Source organism: Gordionus sp. m RMFG-2023, chromosome 2 (genome assembly GCF_954871325.1).
Source record: "Gordionus sp. m RMFG-2023 chromosome 2, tfGorSpeb1-WG-v2, whole genome shotgun sequence".
NCBI classification, from domain to species: domain Eukaryota; kingdom Metazoa; phylum Nematomorpha; class Gordioida; order Chordodea; family Parachordodidae; genus Gordionus; species Gordionus sp. m RMFG-2023.
In genome coordinates, this window is record NC_088776.1 from 3,481,410 (window position 1) to 3,504,915 (window position 23,506).

A 23,506-nucleotide genomic window follows, 5' to 3' on the forward strand; every position below is an offset into this window, starting at 1 on the left:
ATTAAAAAATATTATGATATTTATTATTATACATAGATTTATTATAATATTATATAAATGCAAAATAAAGTTAATATTGGTGTAAAAAACATTTATTTGAATTTGACCATATTTGATCGGTCAAATATCGGTCAATTGACCGAATTGTATTTGACCGGTCAAATGCACAACCCTGATTTAGTCATACCTTTGGTCATCGTGCAAACAAGATTTTAAGTAGAAAAATCTAGAATTTATTGTATCTAAAATTTTAACCGTAATCCAAAAAGAATTATGTAAATTTTCTAATACTATATATTATTTTCCTTTTTAATTTATTTACCTATTTGCTCTTCAAATATAACATTTTTTTTAAAAAAGAAGAAAAAGAAAGAATATAATAATGTGTTATAATTTTTTCTTTTTCAAGATTTTTATAACCCACATTAATAATAAAAAACAAATAATATAGATTAAAGGAAATAATATTGACAAAATTATAATATTGATAAAAAAAACAAATAGTATCGATTAAAAAAAAATATTGGTAATAATAAAAAAAAAACAATACAAATAAATTTAAAGTAAGCATGCCCATCACAATGTACTATTCAATTCAAATTTTGTCTTACAAAAGAAAAATCTATCGACACGTGCTCGATATGATTGATATGAGATGATATGATTATAAAGATTTTATAAGTATTGGCAACCTGCAGGCCCGGCGTATTTTAATTTATTTAAATTTAACCGAGCTAGGTCCGAAAATTTTTTTAAAAAAAAATATCCGGGCCAGGGCCGTATATTTTAAAACCCAATATTTGAAAATGGCCATTATCAGCTGTAAAAATTAAAAATAAATAAAATATATTTTAAAAATATCCGGGCCGGGACGTACAAATGGTACCGATGCAGGTCTCTGCGTATTGGACATCCTTAAAACTGGCTAGGACCAGTTTCAAGTGAATAAAAATATAAAAACAAGCTTCTTTTTTTTATAATTTACAAAAAATCGTGTTAAACAAAATATAGATATTTATGAGGGACGGTGACAAAATGTGACAATCAATGTGGGAAAGTTTTGAAAGAAGTACTATTGTAATAGATTCTTAAGTGATGAACATTTCATAACAAAATTATGGTTAAAAAGATACTTTTTAAATGGATCTAGATACAGATACATCGTCTAAAATAATATCTAGATACAGATATTTTGATCAAAAATCTATCTAGATACAGATGCAGATACCACATTTTTATATCTAGATACAGGATCTAGATGTATCTAGATCCTTAAACAACTCTGATAAACACAATACTCCTCCCCACTTAAATACTGCTACCGCCGCACCGCTGGATCAGGGCGGATTTAAGGCCTAAATAAATTTTACTAAACGAACAAAAAGAAAGAACGGCATACACCGCACCGCCGAATTAGAGCGGATTTAATTCCTACCTTAATCATGTAAAAAAAACGAACGGCTTTCACCGTACAGCTGGTTTAGGGCGGATTTACGTCCACAAAAAAAATTAAAAATGGAAAAATACGAACAGCCTTCGCCGCGCCGCTGGGTTAAGGCGGATTTACGTCCTCGCCAAAAAAAAATGTACGATACGAACGGCTTTCGCCGCACCGCTGGGTTAAGGCGGAGTGTTGTCCTAAGTTAGTTTAATTTTTTTTTAAAAAAAACCTACGGAATATATAAGAAAAAAAAATACGAAGTTTCGTAGATTACAACACTCCTCCCCGCTTACATTTCGCTATCCTGGGGAGGGGTCACAACGATCTGGCGGGTTCCTCGTGTTCTCGCTCGGGTCCAGGTTAGTTGCTTGGTAGGATATTGCTGGTAAGGGTGGTTTCGACTCTATTTCTGGTGAATTGTAAAATGATGGTATTGTGTTGTCGTATGCTTGTATAGTTAGGCAATTGATTTGGTAATGTCCAAAGTTTCCATAATTGAAACAAGTGGGATTACTATTACGTTGAAAATTTAGGGCCCGGGGGGTGGATGGAAATTTTGATTTGTTTATGGTGAGTGGTGTGTATGGGTATACCTTAATTCAAGTTATTAGATAAAATTGGCAAATAAACATTCAACAAATACAAATTATGATTCTACGTGGTGACCTAGAAGAACATAAGCAATTTAAAAAAATATATGTCATAAAAATTTATAACTGCGCCGATTTACGCCGTTTTTGTTAACATTATACATGTGAACTTGAATAAAAAATTAATTTTATAATACATTATAAAGAATTGGGAAATTTTAACTTTTTTTTTTAATTTTCTGAGTAGAATACCAATATAGGACTCCATATTTAAAAATTTATGAATGTAGCGGTTAACCTTTTTAGCGACTTTTATTGCAAAAGTCACATCAATTTTAAAATATTAAATAAAATATTATTTATTCAACCAATGGAAGGATGTGAGAATCCAGATAAATCTAAAGTAGTTTCATAAAAGGGCTTTAATAAAAGGAATTAGTTTCTCTATTTGATTTTTATCTTAGTTAGTTAAACTTATGATTTTTTCCTCCAAATTGTATTCATCAATTTATTCAGAGAGACATTTATAAATGTTTTTTGTTAAGATAGGGTACATAATTAATATAATATTTCTCATTTTCCACGGTTCAATAGAAATTTTGAATAGAATCCATAAATCTATTGTAATAGTCATTTTCCTGACAATTTTCCAGGCCTGGATATAACATGTCCTTTTTTATTGAGGCAATTGTTTTAAATATTTGCTTTAAAAGTATTATATGAGAAAACTTTTTATGTTAATATTTATATATCTGAACACTTCAATAAATTTAATAATAATCAGTGCATGTAGGAGAATAGTAGACATTAGAGTCATTTCAGCTATATATATATTAATTTCTTGGTTTTGAGAAGTTGTAATTTATTATTATTACAAATTTAACCGAAATTTCTGAAATAATATTTTTTCCTGTGACACATTTTTATACTTGAGAAACTTATGTCGCCTCATAATAGCTAAAATAATAAATAAATTACATATGTGAATATGCAATATATAAATTAGTATGAGGAGAGGAAGATGCATAACTATAAGAAGGTATTTTTGATGAAGTTTTAATTTATATAATTAAAATCTTGAACTCTCAATTTGATATTCACATAATCTACTTGTGCTCGAAAATTGGAGAATATGTATTACATTTTTTCTGGAATTATCCTTTCTAAAAAATTTATACAATTCTCTAACATCTTTAAAATTTAAATTTGATATTTTTTTTTTCATTTGCATTACTATCTTCTAAATCAATAATTATTCTTTCACCTGCAAAGGAGGTAGATTCAATAATACTATCATCATCTATGATTCCAATTCCGTGATCCGTGATATATAGCGCATATGCCCGCTGACGTTAAATAAACAACAGAGCTACACTAGGTTTTCCTCATTTCCATCTAATTGGAACATAAGTTGATTAGGGTGTATAGTTAAAAAAATATGAGGAGCCCTCTACACGTTTGTCCGCACGTAATATTTCGAAAAATGTTACAGACGTCCATAGGCTTTAAGAAAAAGAGCCTATGCCCAAGAATTGCAGTATAAGTTAATTACTTTAAAGGTGGGTGGTGGCTGATTTTAGGTTAAAATTCTTTAGTGTAAGTCTTTATGATTGCTATCAATATTGAGGTTTAAGGTTCATAGAATCTGTAAATAAAGATGATTAAATAAAGAAAATTAGCTTGATTACTATGATATAGTATTATTTTTTTGTTGATCATTTATCCATACAATACAGTATTACCACTTATACTTGCAAATCTTCCAAAAATTAATATTCCATACATACGATATTCTAGAATCCAAAAAATCTTCAAAAATAGATTTACTTTTTTTAAAAACAAGATTTCAATTCCATTTCTGAGTATAAATTTATACCTATAAATTAAATCCCTAATGAATAGGTTAGGTATTAAATAATCATGTTTTACGTGTTCATGCACATCAATTAAAAAGTAATTTATAGTAAACTTATATTTTTTATAATCGGTCTTCGTGGGAAAGGACCGAACCATCCCGTTGAGCCCAATAGTCAGTTTATCGAAATTATTAATTTAGTTATTTGTTAAAAAAAAAACTATTTTTCTTAAAATTTTAATTTCATTTAACCCTTTTCCTTTTTTTACAAAGATTTAAATATTTCTTCTAAACTTTTTACTATTTTAAGGGCACTTATAAATCCAAAGAATAAAAACAATGGACAGGTAAGATATAATTCGTAAAACTTAATTTATTTTTTGTGTTTGGACTTTGTCAATCTGTTTTATTTTCTAAAACCTTATTTAATTTTATAGACACTAAATAAAATAATTTTTTTTAGTTATATTATGTAAATTATGGAATAAAGGCTATTTATTTTATTTTTTTAGTATATAATTAAAAGGGGGAGGGTGAACAAATTTGATAAATATTTCTGATTTAAGGGATATTTTGATTTTATTGATAGGCTTAAGGAGTATAGAAGCCACTGTCACAGGATAAGTCAAAACTGATAGACAAATCAAATAAAGGAATAAAGAGGGCTACTGCCACAAGGTAACTTAATTGATAGAGAAATTAAATAGATCGCCAAACTCTTAGTAATATACTCTCTCATAATTTTAAAAATGCTAATTTCTATGTTTCATAAAAATTAAATTTCAATATGTAATATGGCAAATATTGTTTACTTTCAATTAACGATATTAAGATTGTGACAATTACCAAAAAATATATCTAGCAATATTATATTTATTTATCCCAAATGGTTAGTTACATTGTAAATAGGCAGAAGATAAACTAAAACTAATTCCACCCGGGATTAATTAGAAACTATTTAAAACATTTTTACCTTTCCATCAGTCCTTAAAGAGTATCATAATTTAAATTTTTTTTCCTCTTTAGCTTTCACTTATACTGGTGGTAAGCTTCTTCGATATCTCTCTTCACTTTATGTTCATACTAACTTTTTCATCTAATTTATACTTCTTCATATTGGCTCTAACTTTATGGCCACATCGAAGTTTTGGCCTTCCTCTTTTACGTTTGCCCATCAGTTCCAAACTCTCAACCTTATTTCCTATGCGAAGGCGGCGAAAATTTTTTAAGAGGTAGGCATAGGTTTTTGAAGGGTTTGCATCCAGTGAAAATCCTATCATGTAGACGGTGACAATGTGTATGATTGTTTGCAATATATAGATTTGGTTGATGAATTATATTATAATAATTCTATAATAATAGTATTAATTTTTACAGCAATAAATTTTGTACTATTTTATCTCTAAATTAAATAGATAACCTCCCAAAAAATTTATCCTACCCCCATTAAAGCAGCCTACCCCCTCAAAAAAGATAGGATGCAAACTGTTCACGCTGCACATTGTTTTCCAAATAAAACTTTCTTTATCCTTTAAAATGTAATTTAAAAGGTTTAGATATTTCAGCAAGCTCATAATACCATAATAATTAATTCATTGTAAATAATGGAGGTTTTAATTGAATTATTATCTAAAAAATAAATTCTTTATATTCACAAAATATTGATAGTTGGTAGTAGAGATAGATTAATTTAAGTTGCCCTTTATAAATTCTCTGAAAAGAGTATCAATATAAAAAGGTGAAAATAATAATAGAGAGTCACCGCCGCCGAAGATGGTAAATTTTTTAGGGGGATAGGCAAAGGTTTTTGAAGGGGGTTTGCATCCAGCAAAAATCCTGTCATGTAGACGCTGCTCTTTCAGAAAATTTAAAAAAAATAACATCTCTACTACCAATTATAGACATTTTTTGTATAAAGGAGTTAATTTTTAGATAATAAATTCATTAAAATCCCCATAATTTACAATTACATCATAATTATAGCAGAGCTGAAAATGTCTTAACCTTTTAAATTACATTTGAAAGGATAGCAGAAAGTTTTATTTGGTAAATAATGTTTATGATTGTCATAAAAATACATTTATCGGATAATGTCATTCATATTTTTATCTATGTTTTGTATTTTTAGTTAGAAAAATGTCAGTCATTTTTCAAATATTAGAAATTAATAGATATCATATTTTTGTGAAAAAGAAAATTACTTTTAATTTTTATCACTTTTGAATTTGATTAATTTTTGATTTTTGTGACTTTTCAATTTTTGATAACCTTTTTTTATTGTAATAAAACCTTTTGAAATTATAATAATATTTTTGCGATTTTAATTTTTGACCCTTGTAAATTGATGAATATTTTTATTTAATAAAGATATAAATCCAAAAATTAGTTCGCGTGGCATTTAATTTATAAGTTTTAATTTAGTTCATTAATTGATAGTTTTCATTCTGAGTTTGTTCTTATATTAGAATTTCGTTTTAGTAATTTTTCTGATATAATTAACATTTGAACCCCTCTTGTTTCCTCTTTTGTTTTTGTCATTGGTGCCGTGACCAGGATAATATTACAAGTTACCTTAAATATAATAAAAATGCCCTTTACTCTCAATTATATAACTTAACAACCCAAAATAATTCTTTCTAATAATATTAAATAAATACCATTGACCATTAACGACGATCCATATTTAACATAATTATCTTTATTTCCAATAAAACCACACAATCTAACATAAAATATGTAGAAAAATATAACATAATATAATTATCCAATTCTTCATTTCTCAAAGGTCCACAGCTGTCATCTAATCCAATATCTCTTAATCTCCAACTACGGGTTTTTCCGAACAATGAAACACACCCCGTGATCCCTATCTCCCCTTCTTCCCCCAAGGAAAACTTAATTTTCCTGTCAGAAAATAACTGACATTTGATGTATTATATTAAATTTATTTCTTCTTTTTTTCAACAGTTACCACAATGATATTTTACGATATATAGATTTGGTTGATGAATTGTATTATAATAGGTCTATAATAAAAGTATTAATTTTTACAGCAATAAATTTTGTCCTATTTGATCTCAAAATTTAATAGATAACCCCCCAAAATATTTATCCTATCCCCATTAACGCCGCCTACCCCCTATTCTCTCAAAAAATAGGATGTAAACTGTTCTTACCCCAATCCCCCGTTCATGTAGACGTTGCTTATTTCCCCGAAGCAATTATATACAATAATAATTTTAAAAAATATAATTATTTTAATAATTACTATGCTTTAGATAAGAATCATTTAACACTAATAATATTGGATATGTATTATATTTAAAATGAGATATCGAAAAAATTAAAACTATATGGTTAATAGTTAGTAAACATTTATAGAGATACCATATGTTTTAAATAATCAATATTTTAAATTTTATTAACACACTTGAATGTGAGCCGTATTTTGCCAAATTACAGGCTTAATGGAACTGGAAGTGAGGTTTTATTTTCTAATATCTCAGTACATATATAACATATTCGATTATTACTTTTAAATATTCCAAGTTAGAAACGATATTTTTTTCATTTTAACAATTAAATATATTTTCCGTCTATCACGTTTGTTAACCGAATAGTTAAAGCAAGATCAAGTAACAAATCTCGGCTGGTTGGATTAGATTCAGAATAAGTTCATGGTTAATAAGATGATATTGATAGGGGTAAAGGTTCATGTAGCCCAAATCCCTCAGATTTTGTTGGAAATATAATTTGTTGCAATGTTTTCTTACAAAATTTAAGATTAAAATTATCCAACATGGATTTGAATGTAATTTAAGAAGTTTTCAATAATATAATAGGTCTGAGGTGTAGAAAAAAGTTTAAGAATATTTTGATGCTAGATTATAGTAGTTCTTTTCGAGAAATGTTTGAATCCTGGTCACCTATTAGTGACAAGAACCCAGATTTTATTTTTGGTTAAGGAGTAAATAGGTCTAAAATTTCACATTTTTTATAATTTTATGATAGATTTATTGTTGAAAGCTAAGGGTGCAATGTCGAAGGCTTTATTTATCCTATTTAAGGGCCTGAGAGTGTAGCATCCAAATACCAAACATTCAGATTAAGTTACTTTATAGTATGGGCTAAAAGTTTTTGAACTAGGACACCCTATTTAGGTTTGTTAAGTAGAACAAGCTTGACTTTTTTAAAAAGGTATACTTAAATACTATCGATAGTCAATTTTGATTAACTTATTTTATTTTTTGATTTTATTAAAATTTTTATATATAATATCTATAAAATTGTAAAAAAAATAATATAAACTTTAAAAATTATATATATCATTTCAAGAAAAACCTAATTGAGTTCCTTAAAGGAACAATAGTTAAATTTAAAAATATTGATTTGTATGTTCTGCCTATAGAATAAGAATTCCCTAGGTTCAAATTTTTACAATTTAATAATTTTTTTAAAAGCTTAAAGTTATAGGAGTGAACTGTCTATAGGTAGACCTTGCTATTGATGAAGAAAATTTGAAATTGCTGAAGTTTTTGTGTTTGCTTATTTTTTAAGTCTCTGCTTGAGTAAGCATCAGTGGGGAAGGTTTACAAATTAAAACCAAATTATTCTAATAGTTCACCTCATCCCTAACTATGACTACCTAGCAATCTGAGGTCTAGGGTTCATAAGGCCAGCCTACAAGTTTTTTTATAGCAGCCTGGGCTGGGCTTGGTCATAAAATCAAGGCACATGAAGGTCTCTGCCCTGCATTCATATGCTGTATTTTATATAATTTGCCACCCATTAGCACTAAAAGTGAATGCAGTGGCAAAAGGGTTCAGCATGCCCCGCAGATCTATATATAACATAATTTTTAAGGTAGCTACTTAATAATAGCAAAGCAATAATGTGTTATTTTTAAAAAAGTAGCTTATTTGTAGTGAAGCTAATTTTTTTGGATGGTAATTGTAGCCATAGTGCACTATTTTTTTGAAGTAGCGTTAACAGCATTGGTTATAGTTAGAACAGGAGTGGAATTTAAACCCCCTTGGTTTATTACTTTGAGAGTAAGGGGTTAAAATTAAAAATAGGCAATTTTAACGCTTTCGAATATATAATAATTCTATTAGTTTAACTAACTTCATTAAAATAGTAAATTTGATACACTATAAGCCAATGATTTGTCACAAAACCTTTCATTTTAATTTTTTGAAGGCTTGTCCAAGGGCTAAATTCACAATACAATAAGATCCTCAAAATATGTAAATCACAATCAAAAAATAACGTTATATACTTTGGCGGGGATGTTCAAGTAATGCATATTCTCTTTAAAAATATATATGTAATTTGTATATTGTGTTGTTACATATTATAAATATAATGTTGATATTTTTAAAATATTTTAAATTCCTCCAACAAAACGGTAGTTATAAAATCTGAGTACTCAGTCAATATTTACTTTAAAACTGATTTACATTTAGTTAGAATTAATATATTTTCTTCATCGGCAATTTTACATAATTATATTATATATTTATTCACAGAATCTTAAAGACGTTATGCTTGCAAGTCGAGGAGACAATAAGCGTTTTGTTCAATGGAGTGCTGAAAACACGGCACTACTACTTAGCAAAAGGTTTCCAAATCACAACATCTGGATCATATTGCCTTCCCAATTTTACTTGAACACATTTGCTTCTTATAACAATTTTGTTCCTAGTGATAAATTTGGAGTCCCGGAACCGTTTATCTCCTTGACATCACTATCTTTCGGAAACAGTGGTGTGTGCCATTTGGTTAGTTTGCTGAAAAACTTCTCTTCATCTCTTCTATGTTCTTCTCAACATGAAAAAGTGAGGTTAAATTTACCCTGTACTACCATCATAGAAGGAGACGACAATGACGCTAGCCGTAAATGGATTATGGGTATCAAAGATGTGATTAGTGGGAACTATTGGAAATTAGTAGGATTTAGCAAGGGGTGCATGGTTTTAAATCAATTCGCGCACGAGTTTTCCCTTCTAACCTATCTCCGGGAGCCCACCTTAGAAGTGAAATCGCGAATGGGGGAATCGAAACCCGTTAAACCTTTGGCCGAGATTGTGGTTAAAACTTTCTTTGAGAACATCACCGCCATGTATTGGTTAGACGGTGGCCACTCTGGACCAACGAAACGTACCTGGATAACTGATCCCACTATAGTCAAAAATTTTGTAAAAAATATTTACGATCGAAGGATTTGTAATTCTCTCGCGAAAATTATGAATATAGAAGTGCACGTAACGCCTTACCAAATCAAATGCGCTTTCAGACCTTGGATAGGGGAAGAGGAAGCCCAATTTTCCCTTATGATAAAAAGTGAGTTCGATGCTAACCGAAAACGCATTAAAGATTCGATGACAGATGAGCCATCAGCTCGAGAGTATCTACATAAATTAGATCGGGACTTATCTTTTGTAAGGAAAGTGCATTTTGAAGAAATTCTTCCATCTACGATAGATACACACTTCGAATTATTGACCCATTTTTAGTTAATTTGGCAATTTTGTTTCGTGACTTATCATCATTTCAAACTTTTTAAAATAGTGAGGGTCAACTGGACTGGTTCAGACTGCTATACTAAAGTGGTCAATTGTGCATTCAGATCGAGTTTAGAAGTCGAATATAGTTTAGTTCCCTTCGCGTTGTGACAGACAAAATAACCTAAATTTAATTTGGTTTTAAACTAGATCTGAATGCATATGACCCGTTTATTTGGAAATTTTATTTGTGAAGTGTACCAATCCTAGTTAGCCCGCGCAAGATACTTTGAGCTTTATATTAAGAGAATAAAAGATGAGGCGTATTTTTTTTTTACTACAATCGCGATATTATTTTATTCCGCGTGTAAATTTTACTATAACTTTTCTTTATAAAAAAAATTTGTTACAATACACCAAATATAATATTAAAGCAAATCACGATGACGCAAAAAAAAATATCAAAATAAAAATAATACTTTCTTTGTTCTGCGTATTGTATATCAAAAAAAAATGCCAGTGAAAAAATAAAACGAATGTACAAAATTTATGTGGCTTTGAAAATATATTTTTTTATCAAAAAAAAATTGTCCTATTTTTAATGCGTGATTCGAACAAATACATCCACCGGGAAAAGGAGAAAGTAAATTAGAAAAAAAAATAATAAAATTCTTTTTTTATTGTATCAAGGTAGCCAGCTTTTTCAAATTTAAAAGAATCGTGACTTGCTGTTGTATGAGCATCTTGTCGGATTTGTTTGCCTTCATTTCTCTAATCCGGTTACCCTTGAAATGATAAAACATTTTAAAAAAATTTCCTTTTTTCGTTGAAATGTAATTTTTTAAAATTATGATATATCGTATAGGCAATTCGTGTAAATTAAGAACCCTTGCGCTAATCTATCCGGCACGCTTATTTTATTCTAAATATTAAATAATATTTTAAACTTGTTTAGTGATACATATATTTATCGCGTCTGCTGTTAAATTAGGGGTGTTTAACGATTCGTTAAAACTGCTGCATTCTACCGAAAGGCTAGCTAGGAGAGAAACGATCTATTTTTTTTTAAAAAAAATATATTAAAACAAAAAAGTTTTTTAAATGCCGAGCTTAGTGAAGTCGCTCGAATAAGTCTATTTTTTTTAACCACAATTATCTCACTCCTAACTTTATTTATCTTACTCAAGTTCTTAATTACGCTTAATAAATTCCAAATACACAATTTAATAATTTTTTTTAAATTTTTATTTCAATTTTTTTTTCTCTTTCTTGTAAGTCAAATTAATTATAATATCCGTAAGTCAGAATATATAAAAAAAATGATGAATATTTTTACATCCTCGAAAAAAAAAATCTATTTCCCAAAATAATCATATTATTTTCCCCACCAATCAACAATATAAAGAGAATATCTATTATAAATTACAATATTTTTTTTTATAAAAAAAAAAAACCTGATCATCTTTGGAAAGATTAAGCTTCGGCGTTTTTGATTCGCGTTTATCGCCGCCAGTATGAATAGGTCCGGCAAACTGTTTTTTCAGCGCTAAAATCTTCTCCAGCTCCAGCTTTTCGAATAACGGTGTAGGCTTTTTTTGAAAAAAAAAATACCTGTAGTTAATGTTTTTAATCAACTAACTTTGGCCAATTCAATATGGATTAGCCAAGCTATTAGTCTTAAAAAATTGACTGGCTCCTCATTCACAGTTAGCGCAAATTAGCGGCAAAAAAAAGAGAAATAATACCTCATATTTTGCATAATTCGCGGCGATTTTGCGCTAATCGAGAGTGAAGGTTTAACACCATAACTAGACTGGCGATTCATTCATTTAAAAATAAGTATTTAAACAAAATCAGCTGGTGGTGCGCCATTATAATAAAGTATTTGCACTAAAATATTTTGTTTTTTTTAGAAATAAAGAAAAATTATTTTTAAAAAAACCCAAAAAGGGGGTGTCACCAATTAATTTTATTCAGCGATGAAAACGCATTTTAATTAATAAAGTTCTAGATATATATATGATTGGGTGGGCGTCAGCTTAAAGATTGGAGACAAGTTTTTCTTTAGGATGAATAAAAACGAGTAATTAAGAAGGGGTAATGGGCTAGGTATAGATTTTAGAGGGTTTGTCTCCATTGAATTTTCTGTCATGCAGATGATGGCCATCTACACTTTTATGGAAAAAAATATTCAAATCCTTATAGAAATTCAATGCTTCCAAATCGTGCTTTCTATCCGATTATAGGCATGACTATATTCTATTTTTTTTAAAAAACCCTTAATTTAACATAAATTAACTCCTAAACATGGTGTTAAAACAGCTCCATTTTTTTAAAAACGGCTAAACCAATATTTTACTCAAAAAAAAATTACGCAAGCCTGGTGGAGTGGAGATTTTGCTAATAGATGACAGATAGTAAAAGAATTAGTTATACACTGGGAACAGTCTAAAAGGTTTATTAATTTTCTCCCAACTTATTACTTTAAATATAACGTGATCAGGCTTAACAGCCATCCCAAATGTTTCCGGCATGAGCTGATCTGACGGCATATCGATTTGGAGGAAAATGGAGGCACTCGTTTTCGGAATAAAAGGTCCGAGCAAAATGGCGAGCAGGTTGACTGTGTTAACGCATAATGATATAACGTTGCAGCATTTTTCCCTTGATAATGATGATTAAAAAGGATAATTATCAGAAAAAATGGCGTTTAATGTTGAAAAAAAAGAAGAAGAAACTTTAAAAAATTGGCCTTTTATCTTAGTTTTTTTAAAATATTATAAGTGTTATGATTGGCAATTAAGTTCATGACTTGATTTTGGTCAGCATTAGAATTAATGCGTGATTAATTATATTTTATGGAGATTATAGACAATTTGTTTTTTAATAGCTATACAGGGTATATTATTTTTATCCCTATTTTTGAATAAAGTATTTTATCATGAATGTCTAAGCTTAAGGAATTCCAAGATAGTTTTGATAAAAAATTAACTGAACTGAAGTGTGGACGGAACTAAGACATATAACCATCGGTGACTTAAATAATCAACGCAAGGAATTTTTAAAGAATTGTTTATGTATTTATCGTAAAAAAGGACATGTTACCCCTGTGATATATCACTTAAACCCCAAAACAATCAATATTCAAATAAGTAAAGGTGCTTAATACAGCACCAGAAATATAGTAAATTCAGGAGAAAAATTTTTTTTAAAAAGTATATGATATACTTGTCCGTGACTTCTAAACTTTTGTTCAGCACCCAAGGCTTATTTTCTTGTATGTATTGATTTCCAAAATGTGATATTTCTAAAATGGTGTAAAGAGCCTCTCTGATCCTTAAAACAAAATTTGTATATATATATATATATATTTAAAAACTTGACATGGTTCATGTAATTCAGATAACGTTTTAGCGTAGAGTTTACGTTTTGAATGAAACCGATATCGCAAGGAGTAGTAGACGTCACGTAAAAAGGTGGAATTTTTCCGGAATAAAATTGGATAACGAGTGATAAACTCCTGTTTTAACGATATTTCCATATTTTTTTTTATAAAGTAATATTTAAGGCTGTGTCCAAAATAATTTTTTTTAAAAAAAAATTAGAAAAAGTTTGAAAGCTTTCCCCAAATTTTAATTTGAAGTCGTACGTTTTTTTGAAATTTTTCTAGAATTATGTTTTGGGCACATTTTTATATTTAAAATGTCTTATTTATTTATTTATTTTTCACTTAAAGTTTCGAAAGTTTGTGGACTTAATATTTTCCCTTTTATGGGATATTACCAATGACATATAATAATACCTAGACTTATGCATTCATGATAATGCATTTGAAAGCGTCATTGAAGTGCAAATCAGCTGTACCCGCCATTTTGGTAAACCATATAGCGATTATTCTCATGTTAAAAACTACTATTAAATTGATAACTCGCTTCCTTATTATCTCGATGATCAGGCTATTCTTTAATAAAGTTTGCCTCAGACATTGGAATAAATTGGCATCTCGTTTAAAAAAATTTTTAAATAATGATATGGGTAATCAAAATGGCAGTCCCAGCTGTTTTCATTGATGTACAATTTTAGTGAATACATCGACAGTCTAGGTATTATTAAATGTCATTGGATATTACACAAATATCAGTACTGGCAACTAATTAACAACACTAATAAGAAATCTATGCAAAATGCAATTTTTTTCTAAAAAATTTAGTCCCCAAACCCGAAGATGACTCACCCCACATTCATAGTTTACGCGAATTAACATTGTTTCATATGTTTCGTATACTTCGCCATGAATTTAACTGTGAACCTAGGTTAAGGGCTGATTTGTGTGGGGACCACGACAAAATTTAGATAAAAAAATGGAAGTTAGAAATATAATCAAACAAAAGTAAGGCTGTTTTTGTTTTTGTTTACAGAATTAATAATTTTATAAATTAATTACCTATTGACGAAGTTCCCGAGATTATTTAAAAGCTCGCCATTGTTCTTGTTTAAAAGATCGTTCCAGCTAAAGTTAGAGTCCTAATGAATATTAATTTTAAAAAAATTATATTGTTTCTAGCGGATCAAACTGGTCGAACTTTCTTAGGAATGCAGTCCGGTCGGGTTTAACTAGGCAATAAAATATCGGCAAAACAAAAGCGGGTTAGAGAATAGAGTTAAGTTAATTCGGTCCACTGCTGGGGGGAGGAAGAGATAAAGATATTTTATGTTTGGAAAAGATTGGAGGTCGTCCTAGCTCTTTTTATGTTGCAACTTTTTTTTCGATAATTTTTTAATGCGGCGGGAAAAGCTACATTATTCTAATATCAGCTGATTTAAAAAAAAATTGTGGTGTGATCAATATTTCGAACTTTTTTTTTGTCTAAAATTGGTTTAAAGAAGTGCCTTTTTGTATTGTTTAATCTAAAATGGATAAAATTATTAAATATTGTGTTGGACAACTTTTTTTAAACATCCTGCTCAGTCATGCCGATCTAACACCGAATTTTGTTTACGCAGCTTCCTCCTTATATTACATTTTTCATTTTTCTCATAACATATTCCTTTGACTTAAATTATCGTTCCAAGAGGAACGAAAAAAAAAGGTGTTTTAAAGACAACCTGCGTTTCTGGTCTAATGGAAAGAAGGTAGAATCGCCAAATATCACTGGGAATGCCGGTCTCTTTTACCTGGTCCCCGAATATGCCTACCCCGCGACTCTTGCTAAATTTTTCGTCCTCGTAATTTAGGTATTCTGGAAGAAAGAAAAAAAAATGAAAAGGGTAAATTAATGGTTTTAAAATTATGAAAATGTCAGGCTTAAAATAAAGATATTAGGGCAGGAGCTAGTGTTGTTAAAGGGCTCGTTTTGAGCGGATTTTTTAAAAACGGCTGACTCAATATTTTAGCCAGAAAAATATTGACTAAGCCTCCGGACGCGCTAATTGGACCTTTGTGCCAAAATTTTCGGGCTTGCGTAACATTATTCTGGATAAAACATGGAGTTAGCCGTTTTTAAAAATCGGTTCGAATCGAGCCGGTTAACAAAACTAAACCTCCCATGGAAAAGGAGGTAGGCCCTCTTAATCAACAAACATGGTAACTATTTTATAAATTTTCAATTATTGGGAGAGGAAGGGGGGGGGGGGTAAAGAGATTTAGGATTGCACTGGGCATAAAATAGGAAAGAAAAAAATATAATTCGGATGAGTGACAATTTTCTGAACTAAACCTTAAATGATTGACAACAAAATTCTGAAATTAAAAAAAAAAAAATTGATTTTAAACGAAGTTCACAAAAATAATATATTATTGCGTTAAATATCAAACCTGTAGCTATAAGGTGATTAACTAAGGTGTAATTTTCGCCTGTGCCCAATAAGCAACAAGGAAATATTACCGAATGAAAAGGAACGTTATCTTTGGCCATGAAATTGTATAAGGTCACCTTTTTTTAAAATATTCAATCAAGGATGTAGAATAAACACTTCCGGAAATGGAACTTAGAAAAAAATAATGGAACGCGAACAAAACGGAAGGGATGATCATGAAAACGTTTAGCGCGGAACGGTTCCGAGACGTTACGAAAAACAATAATGTTTGGGAGCAAGTTATAAATATAATATAATTTGTTCGCACATAACGAAATATTATTATTCATTATTTATTTAGTATAATTATATGATTTAAGATTATAAATACTTTCTTCTTTTTTTTTAAAAACAAAAAAATAATTTTAAACTGTTTATGGAATTGAATGTTAGATAACAAAAAATTTAAATTTCGAGATAATAATTTTTGTTACCAAAATAGTGTTGAAATGTGTTTTTTTTTCAAACCACACTCAAATATATATTAACATTTACCGCGTGGATATAAATGTGAATTTTTTTGAGATGGATGTCTTGATTAATACTCTAGGTTGTAAAAATTGAGCTATGTTATAATAAAGTTTAATGAACAAAAATTGAACATACTTTAGTCAATTTCATATAACTTTAAAAAAAATTCTTTTGGTTTGCTTAGAAGTTTAGGAAATAAAACTGCAAAATCTCCTTCTTCAGCTTTCTTACTGTTTAGATAATTTTTTTCCCCGTTTTTTTTAACATAATAATTGTATAAATATAATAATTTTAAGGTAGAAGATACCATTTTGTAAAATTAAAAATAATAATAAATCGCAGACGATTTTTATATTATGAACGCAATTACGTATACGATAGCGAACGGTGTTTTCTTGCTACAAATAGCTTCACATTTTTTTTACGCTTTGAATTTAAAAATTTTCTAACAAAGAAAATAAAACCTCTTCTGGATTCTTCCACCATTGTTCCCAATCGTCTGTATAATCGGCTGTAATCGATAAGTAACCAATAGGAGCGTCGTACCAAACGTAAAATACCTTATTTTATATATTTTAAAAAAAAAATGGTTAATGACGGTGGTGAGAATGCTCCCTTTTGACATTTAAATTTTATTTCACAAATACATGTATAACATGTGTGAATTAATATTAATTTTTTAAAAATAACTGGGGAGAAAAAAAATCATCCATCCAAAGATCGTACTTTTTTAAACTTTGCGTACGCTATATAGTGCCAATAATATAATATTAATATATCATAGATTGGTGATTCATTCGTTTAAATGAGGAGTCAGCTATAGCGGCATATTGTAGTTTGAAAAATTGCCACCTTAGACTTCAACTAACCGGTATTTTTAGAACCGATGGAAAACGTCCTAATGGAATGTCCTTAATTCCTTGGTCAAGGGATCAGTTCCTGGTCTGGAACTTCATCTGCATAGACCAAAATGCATAACCATAACGTCGATGCCTTCGCCCTCGCAGAAACCCGCAAAGGGTCGGGCCTTATTATTTAAAATTAAATTTTTCTATATTTAAATAAATTCGGGTCGGGTCGGGTCGGGCGGTTCATTAATTTTTATTTCGGGTGGGGCTTTTCGGGACAAATAAAAAGTAAATTCTTCCGGACCTCAGACCGGGCCGGATGTGAAAAATTAGTCCCGATGTGGATCACTAGGATAAACCAGTATATGTTTTCATTTTCCATTGAGAATGAAGGTTCTATTTTACTAGAAAGTACTTGATGAATCTTCAGTCGAGGTTATGATCACTCGATTATTTTCCTTAGTTATTTAGTCATATTTATTAACTAATTATTAGAGTGTAATTGATTTGTATGCAAATTGATGGCACGGCAATATATGAAAATATATTATCCAATTTGTAGATGATCAGAAAATTTTAAGAGAATTATATTTTGCTAAACTAGTATAATTCTTGCATCTCAATTTTGATAAATATGGGGATCATTCAAAATTTGAGTTTTAACAAGCAATTTTTATTCACATTTTAACAGTTTACAAATATGAATGTTTTAAAAAAATTATTATGATGATCGAGAGAAATGGCGCTAACAGCTGATTTCAATGTATGTGCAATATGAATGAATCCCCAATCTATGGTACATTATCATTGTAACAGTGCGCACAAATATTGAGCGTTTCAAAAGCGCTTTGCGAAAGCTAATATTGCATTTGAAATGGCATCGTATCATGTATAATGTTGCTATAGCATAAGTATCTGCATCTAGATACTACTTTTATATGTATCTTTCATAAAAAAAATACGATTTAGAGGGACGATACCAATTAAAATGACTCAAAAGTTAACAGCAAAATTGACTAGAACTCATAAGATAGTATTCCAAACATGATAAAATAATATTTCCGAAAAAAAAATTCTAATTTTTAAATTTTAAAAAATGCGCCCAAAAATTGATTTAATGCCACAATAGATCCTAAAGGAAGGGGATGCCAGCGTTGCCCGTTCCGCCCCCGGCTTGCCGGAAAAAACACATTGACGCTAACACACACATATATATATCATAATTTTTTATATCCATACATGATTTAATATTAGATTTTTTGGGCACCCCCTTAGATGATATAAATATTGATATAAAGTTTTGAGACACACCAAATTTTTGAATAATTTTTTTTCTTAAAATAAGTTTCGTAATTTTAATATATTTTAATGATTAAACCAATATAAAGTTTTCATTTCATTAAATATATAACAATCACTCTGCCATCAAGTACACCGGTAGAAAGAGTTTAGTGTGAACTAAAAATTTCTTTTATAGATAAACTGATAAAAATTTAAGAGAACGTTTTATCATTAAAATTTAACAAGTATATTTATAATCATTTAATTTTGTATTTAATATATGGAAAATTAAAATCTAACAGTCATCATTTTAATTATATATATTTGTTTATAGATGTGATATCAGCTCAATATATATTTTAACTCATTTCAAATTTTGAATTTTAACAATCGAATCCTAAATAAAGCATTACGCGCATCTTTATGAGTATAGGAAAAAATTAATTCTGTATCTAAACCTTTTTGGCAGATGTATCTGTATATAGATCCATTTTAAAAGTATCTCTAACGACACTGATAATTAATTCTAAAATAAAATGGCCACTTCAATTTAATACAACAAAGGATGGGTTAGCGTATTTTATTATTAGAAAAACGACCAAACGCCTCAATTTGTAATTACTATTAATTTTTTTAAAGTTTTTGTTGGACGACTCCATTAAAAAAAATAGGTTAGAACCTGAACGTTATCTAGTAAAATGATATTGCTAGTCATTGCACAACCCAAAATAATCGGACCATCCATCCTCTGTCCTCTCCATTTCCCTCTTTAATCTTATTTTTGACTTTTTAAAACCCAAACATCGATATTCAAAAAAAAAATTCGAATCACTTTATCTTCGAATCCCTTGAGGGGTACCGGAGTCCCCCATATCAGGTCGCGAGTTATGCATCTAGGTTTGAGACCGGTCTTAAGCCAGGCCTTGGTTATAACGGTAGCGGTCGTAGTCCAATCGTGATCCTTTGAACTTTCTACGTTGCTAGCGAACCAGGTATTAACTTTGTATTCTAGCTGGAAAAAAAAGGCGCAAAAAAATATATATAAATAACTTTTTTTCAAGCAGGACTCAAAATCTTCGATTTTTAATCATTGAATATCTTGAGTATCTACACGCAAGATTTATGATCAATTTTTGCTCAAAATTCAAAAAATAATTAACAACAGAATGAAATCTTTAGTGATTTTTATTTATAAAAAGATTTTGCTCATGCCTAAAACTTTAATATTTGGACTTTCTTTCTTTCTTTCTTTCTTTCTTTCTTTCTTTCTTTATTTCTTTCTTTCTTTCTTTCTTTCTTTCTTTCTTTCTTTCTTTCTTTCTTTCTTTCTTTCTTTCTTTCTTTCTTTCTTTCTTTCTTTCTTTCTTTCTTTAGTAAGAAGATGAAGAAAAAAAACCTTAAAAAATTAGTGATCACCAATTTTGATGGCGATTAAGTTATGTGTATTTAAGTTGAACTTCTTACTTTCTCATACTAATCAAAAAGAGAAAAAAATATATATTGATAAGAGCAATATTTATGTGTAGTCTATAATCACTAACTCTTAGTTTATTATAAACAAAACAAAAAAATTATATACATGTCGTAACACTTTATCGACAAAAATATCCACAAGGATAAAAAGAAATTGTACAAAAACCAATGATGTTATAATATACTATACTAGATTAGCGATTCATTCCTAAAAGTGCATTTTAAAGGTGGTCCATACATAAGAGTCAGCTGTAGCGCCATTTTGTGCTTTGCGCGTCGATTAAATGACATTAATGTGCATTCGTATATTGATAAGTAAAGATGATTAGTCGGAGTGCAAACCACAAAATGGCGCTACAGCTGACTCCTATGTATGGGAATTTTTAATCAATGAATCGCTGGTAGTATATATACATCATAGACATAAATACCACAATTTTTGAAAAAATTATAAATAGTAAAAAAAATTAATGAAATTCATGGGGTAGGCTCTCTAAGCGGTAGCTCTAATCAAAAACGAATAATACATTATTCGCATTCTATTCGCGTCATTCAAATTGAATAACCGTCTATTTGTATTAGAACAAAATGAATAATTTGCTATCCGTATTCGTTGAAGCCTATTCGAAAACGAATAATACATTATTCGCATTCTTTCGCGTCAATCAAATCGAGTAACCGTCTATTTGTATTCGAACAGAAAGAATAATTCGCTATCCGTATCAGTTAAACTATTCGATTATTGAATAGAGCTTGCTATGATGGAATAAAATTCCAGGCAAAATCGTGCCTTTTCTAATTTAAAAAATGAGAGGGCTATTAAATGATAATGCGTAGCCCTGAATTTTACTAAACCAGTGTGACATAATATGTATAATTGTCAGAGATATCCGATCCGGACCATAACTGGACAAGAAAATAAAATCCGGGCCGATCTTAAAAATAAAATTGAGACCGTGCAGGGGTGATTAACAATTTTAAAAAATATTAGAAGGGGCCATATTTTTATAACTCCAATCCGATTTGGATAAAAACCCGATCCGATCCGATGTTATTTAGAAATCCGATCCGATATTTAATCTTACCTTTTGGTTATTTTATGATTGTATATATATATATATATATTCATATATATTTTTTTTTTCCTAATGAAAGGAAGCTATAAAATACAATTTATTTGATGTTAATGTTTATTCGTTGTTGTATTATCTGCGACAAGAAAGGGATTTTAAAAATATCTAAACGAGTCACATTTAGATTAGGGTTGTTAAGCGGCTCACCTCAAAATATTGGGCCAAATTGGTAAATTACTCGAGCTTATTCGATTTTGCTAACGATGGTCAGAAAGGTTTGGACCTTTATTGGCGAAATTTCGAGGCTTAGGTGATAATATTTTAGCAAAAATTTTGATTTCGCCCTTTCAAAAAAAAATCGGGCTAAATGGGACTGTTTAAGATAACACTGTATTAACCTCATCAATGACATATAAAAATACCTAGACCGACGCATTCATTAAAAGTGTACATCAATGAAAAACAGCTGGGGACGTCATTTTGGTTACCCGTATCATTATTAAAAATTTTAAACGGGAGGCCAATTTATTCCTGTCTGACAACGCAAACTTTATTAAAGAATTGCCTGATCATCGAGATAGTAAGGAAGCGAGTTATCAATTTAATAGCAGTTTTTTAACATGAGAATGATGACTATACGAGTTACCAAAATGGCGGGTCCAGCTGATTCGCATTCAACGACGCTTTCGAATGCATCGTCAGTCTAGGTATTATTTATGTGTCATGGATTAACCTATAAGCATGGCAAATATTTTCGTTAGGTCCGTTTCCAGACAGAACGTTTTGTAAGCGGTTTTTGGGGTTAAGCGGCAATTAATTTTATATAACATATAATTATTTTTAAATCGCGTTTTGAAAATGTGGGTCCGTAAAATTGCTGGTAACATTACCCCAAAAACCGCTTTGAAAATAACGTTCTGTCCGGAAATGGTCTTAGTTGGTTTTTTTTAAAACGATGGGCGGGGTTAAAAAAAAAATTCAAAAGAATGGGCGGCTGTTTGGGTTTCAAAATTTGCCCATTTGTGGGTCTACTAAATTTATTTCTTTTTAGAAACATATTTGTCATTTATTTGTCAATATTCATTTTAGCCGAAACACTTGAATAAATGAGGATGATTCAAATCTAGCATCGATTATTCAAACTTTCGGCAAATCCAGGAACAGGTGGGTAGAGGCCTTGCTCATTATCGAGTTGGAAAGGCCGCATATCTTGCAAGAGGGATTTAAAAGATCGGAAGCGTTCATGAGTTTGCCGCACTTATCGCATTGATCTCCTCTGGCGTTATCGTAGGAACAGAGTGGACATTTACCTTCTATGTAGCGGTCCGCTAAAAATCTTTAATTTATTTATTTTTTTTAAAAAAAAAGATTTAAAAAATTCCTTTTTCTTCTTTCTTTTTTTATCTTACTTGCATTTATTTATTTTGTTTCCCTTCTTTCTCCATTTGACCTCCGGATCATTCATGCCCCCCCCCCTCAACCCGTCCTCTAACCGGAAATATAAAAAAAAATTCAAATTTTTAAAAACATTTTAAAATTACCTTTGGCAATTTTTGCAGTATGTTTGATCGGTGGATTCGGTGAAAATGTAACCGTCGCTATTGAGCTTACGAAATATATCTTGGGCTATTCTAATCATTCATTCGTTATTTTGGGAAAAATGTACAATATATAAATATTATAATATGATTGAAATTGCGAAGCAATGGAAAAATAAAAGGAAAAACAAAAAAAAGGAAGGATGTCGATACGATTGGAAGGAAGAAATTGATGATAAGGAGAAATAAAAAACATTGGAAATTAATAAAATGCGGATCAAAGGATCAAAGGATGAAAAAGTGGATAAGGGGGGGGGGGGGGAGGAGAAGAAAAGAGATTTCTACCTTAAACATTAAAGTTGTTAATACGGAAATAAGATCCAATATAAACCTAGATTCTACCATGGAATTCGAGCTATTCTAGAATACGCAATCAATAAACATGAAAATTTTAATAACACTTTTCCCCGAACTAATATAATTACCGAGGAAAATCCGGGAAAATTGAGGCACAATATATATAGGAAGAAATTCAGTGCCAAGGGTTTTAAAAAAAATATATTTTGTACGTTTCCCT

General features: G+C 29.7%; 2 protein-coding genes across 2 annotated transcripts in view; one reads left to right on the forward strand and one right to left on the reverse strand.

The window, feature by feature from the left end:
- The first annotated feature begins 7,267 nt into the window (after positions 1–7,267).
- On the forward strand, positions 7,268–10,900 carry LOC135925352 (mitochondrial protein C2orf69-like). The gene is made up of 3 exons (XM_065460626.1): positions 7,268–7,370; positions 9,086–9,182; positions 9,415–10,900. Exons 1-3 carry the CDS (start codon positions 7,354–7,356, stop codon positions 10,399–10,401), a joined length of 1,101 nt encoding a protein of 366 aa, XP_065316698.1. The 5' UTR covers positions 7,268–7,353; the 3' UTR covers positions 10,402–10,900.
- The window catches only part of LOC135925351 (methionine--tRNA ligase, cytoplasmic-like), a 33,251-nt gene continuing 20,517 nt past the window's right edge, over positions 10,773–23,506 (reverse strand). Inside the window, exons 5-17 of the mRNA XM_065460625.1 lie at positions 22,933–23,022; positions 22,535–22,727; positions 19,678–19,857; positions 17,181–17,276; positions 16,205–16,322; positions 15,496–15,629; positions 14,834–14,913; positions 13,769–13,909; positions 13,618–13,725; positions 12,873–13,053; positions 11,844–11,978; positions 11,337–11,444; positions 10,773–11,174 (exon numbers count right to left, since the gene is read on the reverse strand). Of these exons, the coding sequence (XP_065316697.1) occupies positions 11,067–11,174; positions 11,337–11,444; positions 11,844–11,978; positions 12,873–13,053; positions 13,618–13,725; positions 13,769–13,909; positions 14,834–14,913; positions 15,496–15,629; positions 16,205–16,322; positions 17,181–17,276; positions 19,678–19,857; positions 22,535–22,727; positions 22,933–23,022 (1,672 nt within the window). The 3' untranslated portion in view covers positions 10,773–11,066. The remainder of the gene's footprint in view (positions 11,175–11,336; positions 11,445–11,843; positions 11,979–12,872; positions 13,054–13,617; positions 13,726–13,768; positions 13,910–14,833; positions 14,914–15,495; positions 15,630–16,204; positions 16,323–17,180; positions 17,277–19,677; positions 19,858–22,534; positions 22,728–22,932; positions 23,023–23,506) is intronic.

Excerpts from the sequence above, each read along its gene's own strand:
- LOC135925352 (XM_065460626.1), top strand. Across the intron at positions 9,183-9,414 it reads ACTTTGGCGGGGATGTTCAA|AATCTTAAAGACGTTATGCT; the intron begins GTAATGCATATT and ends ATTTATTCACAG.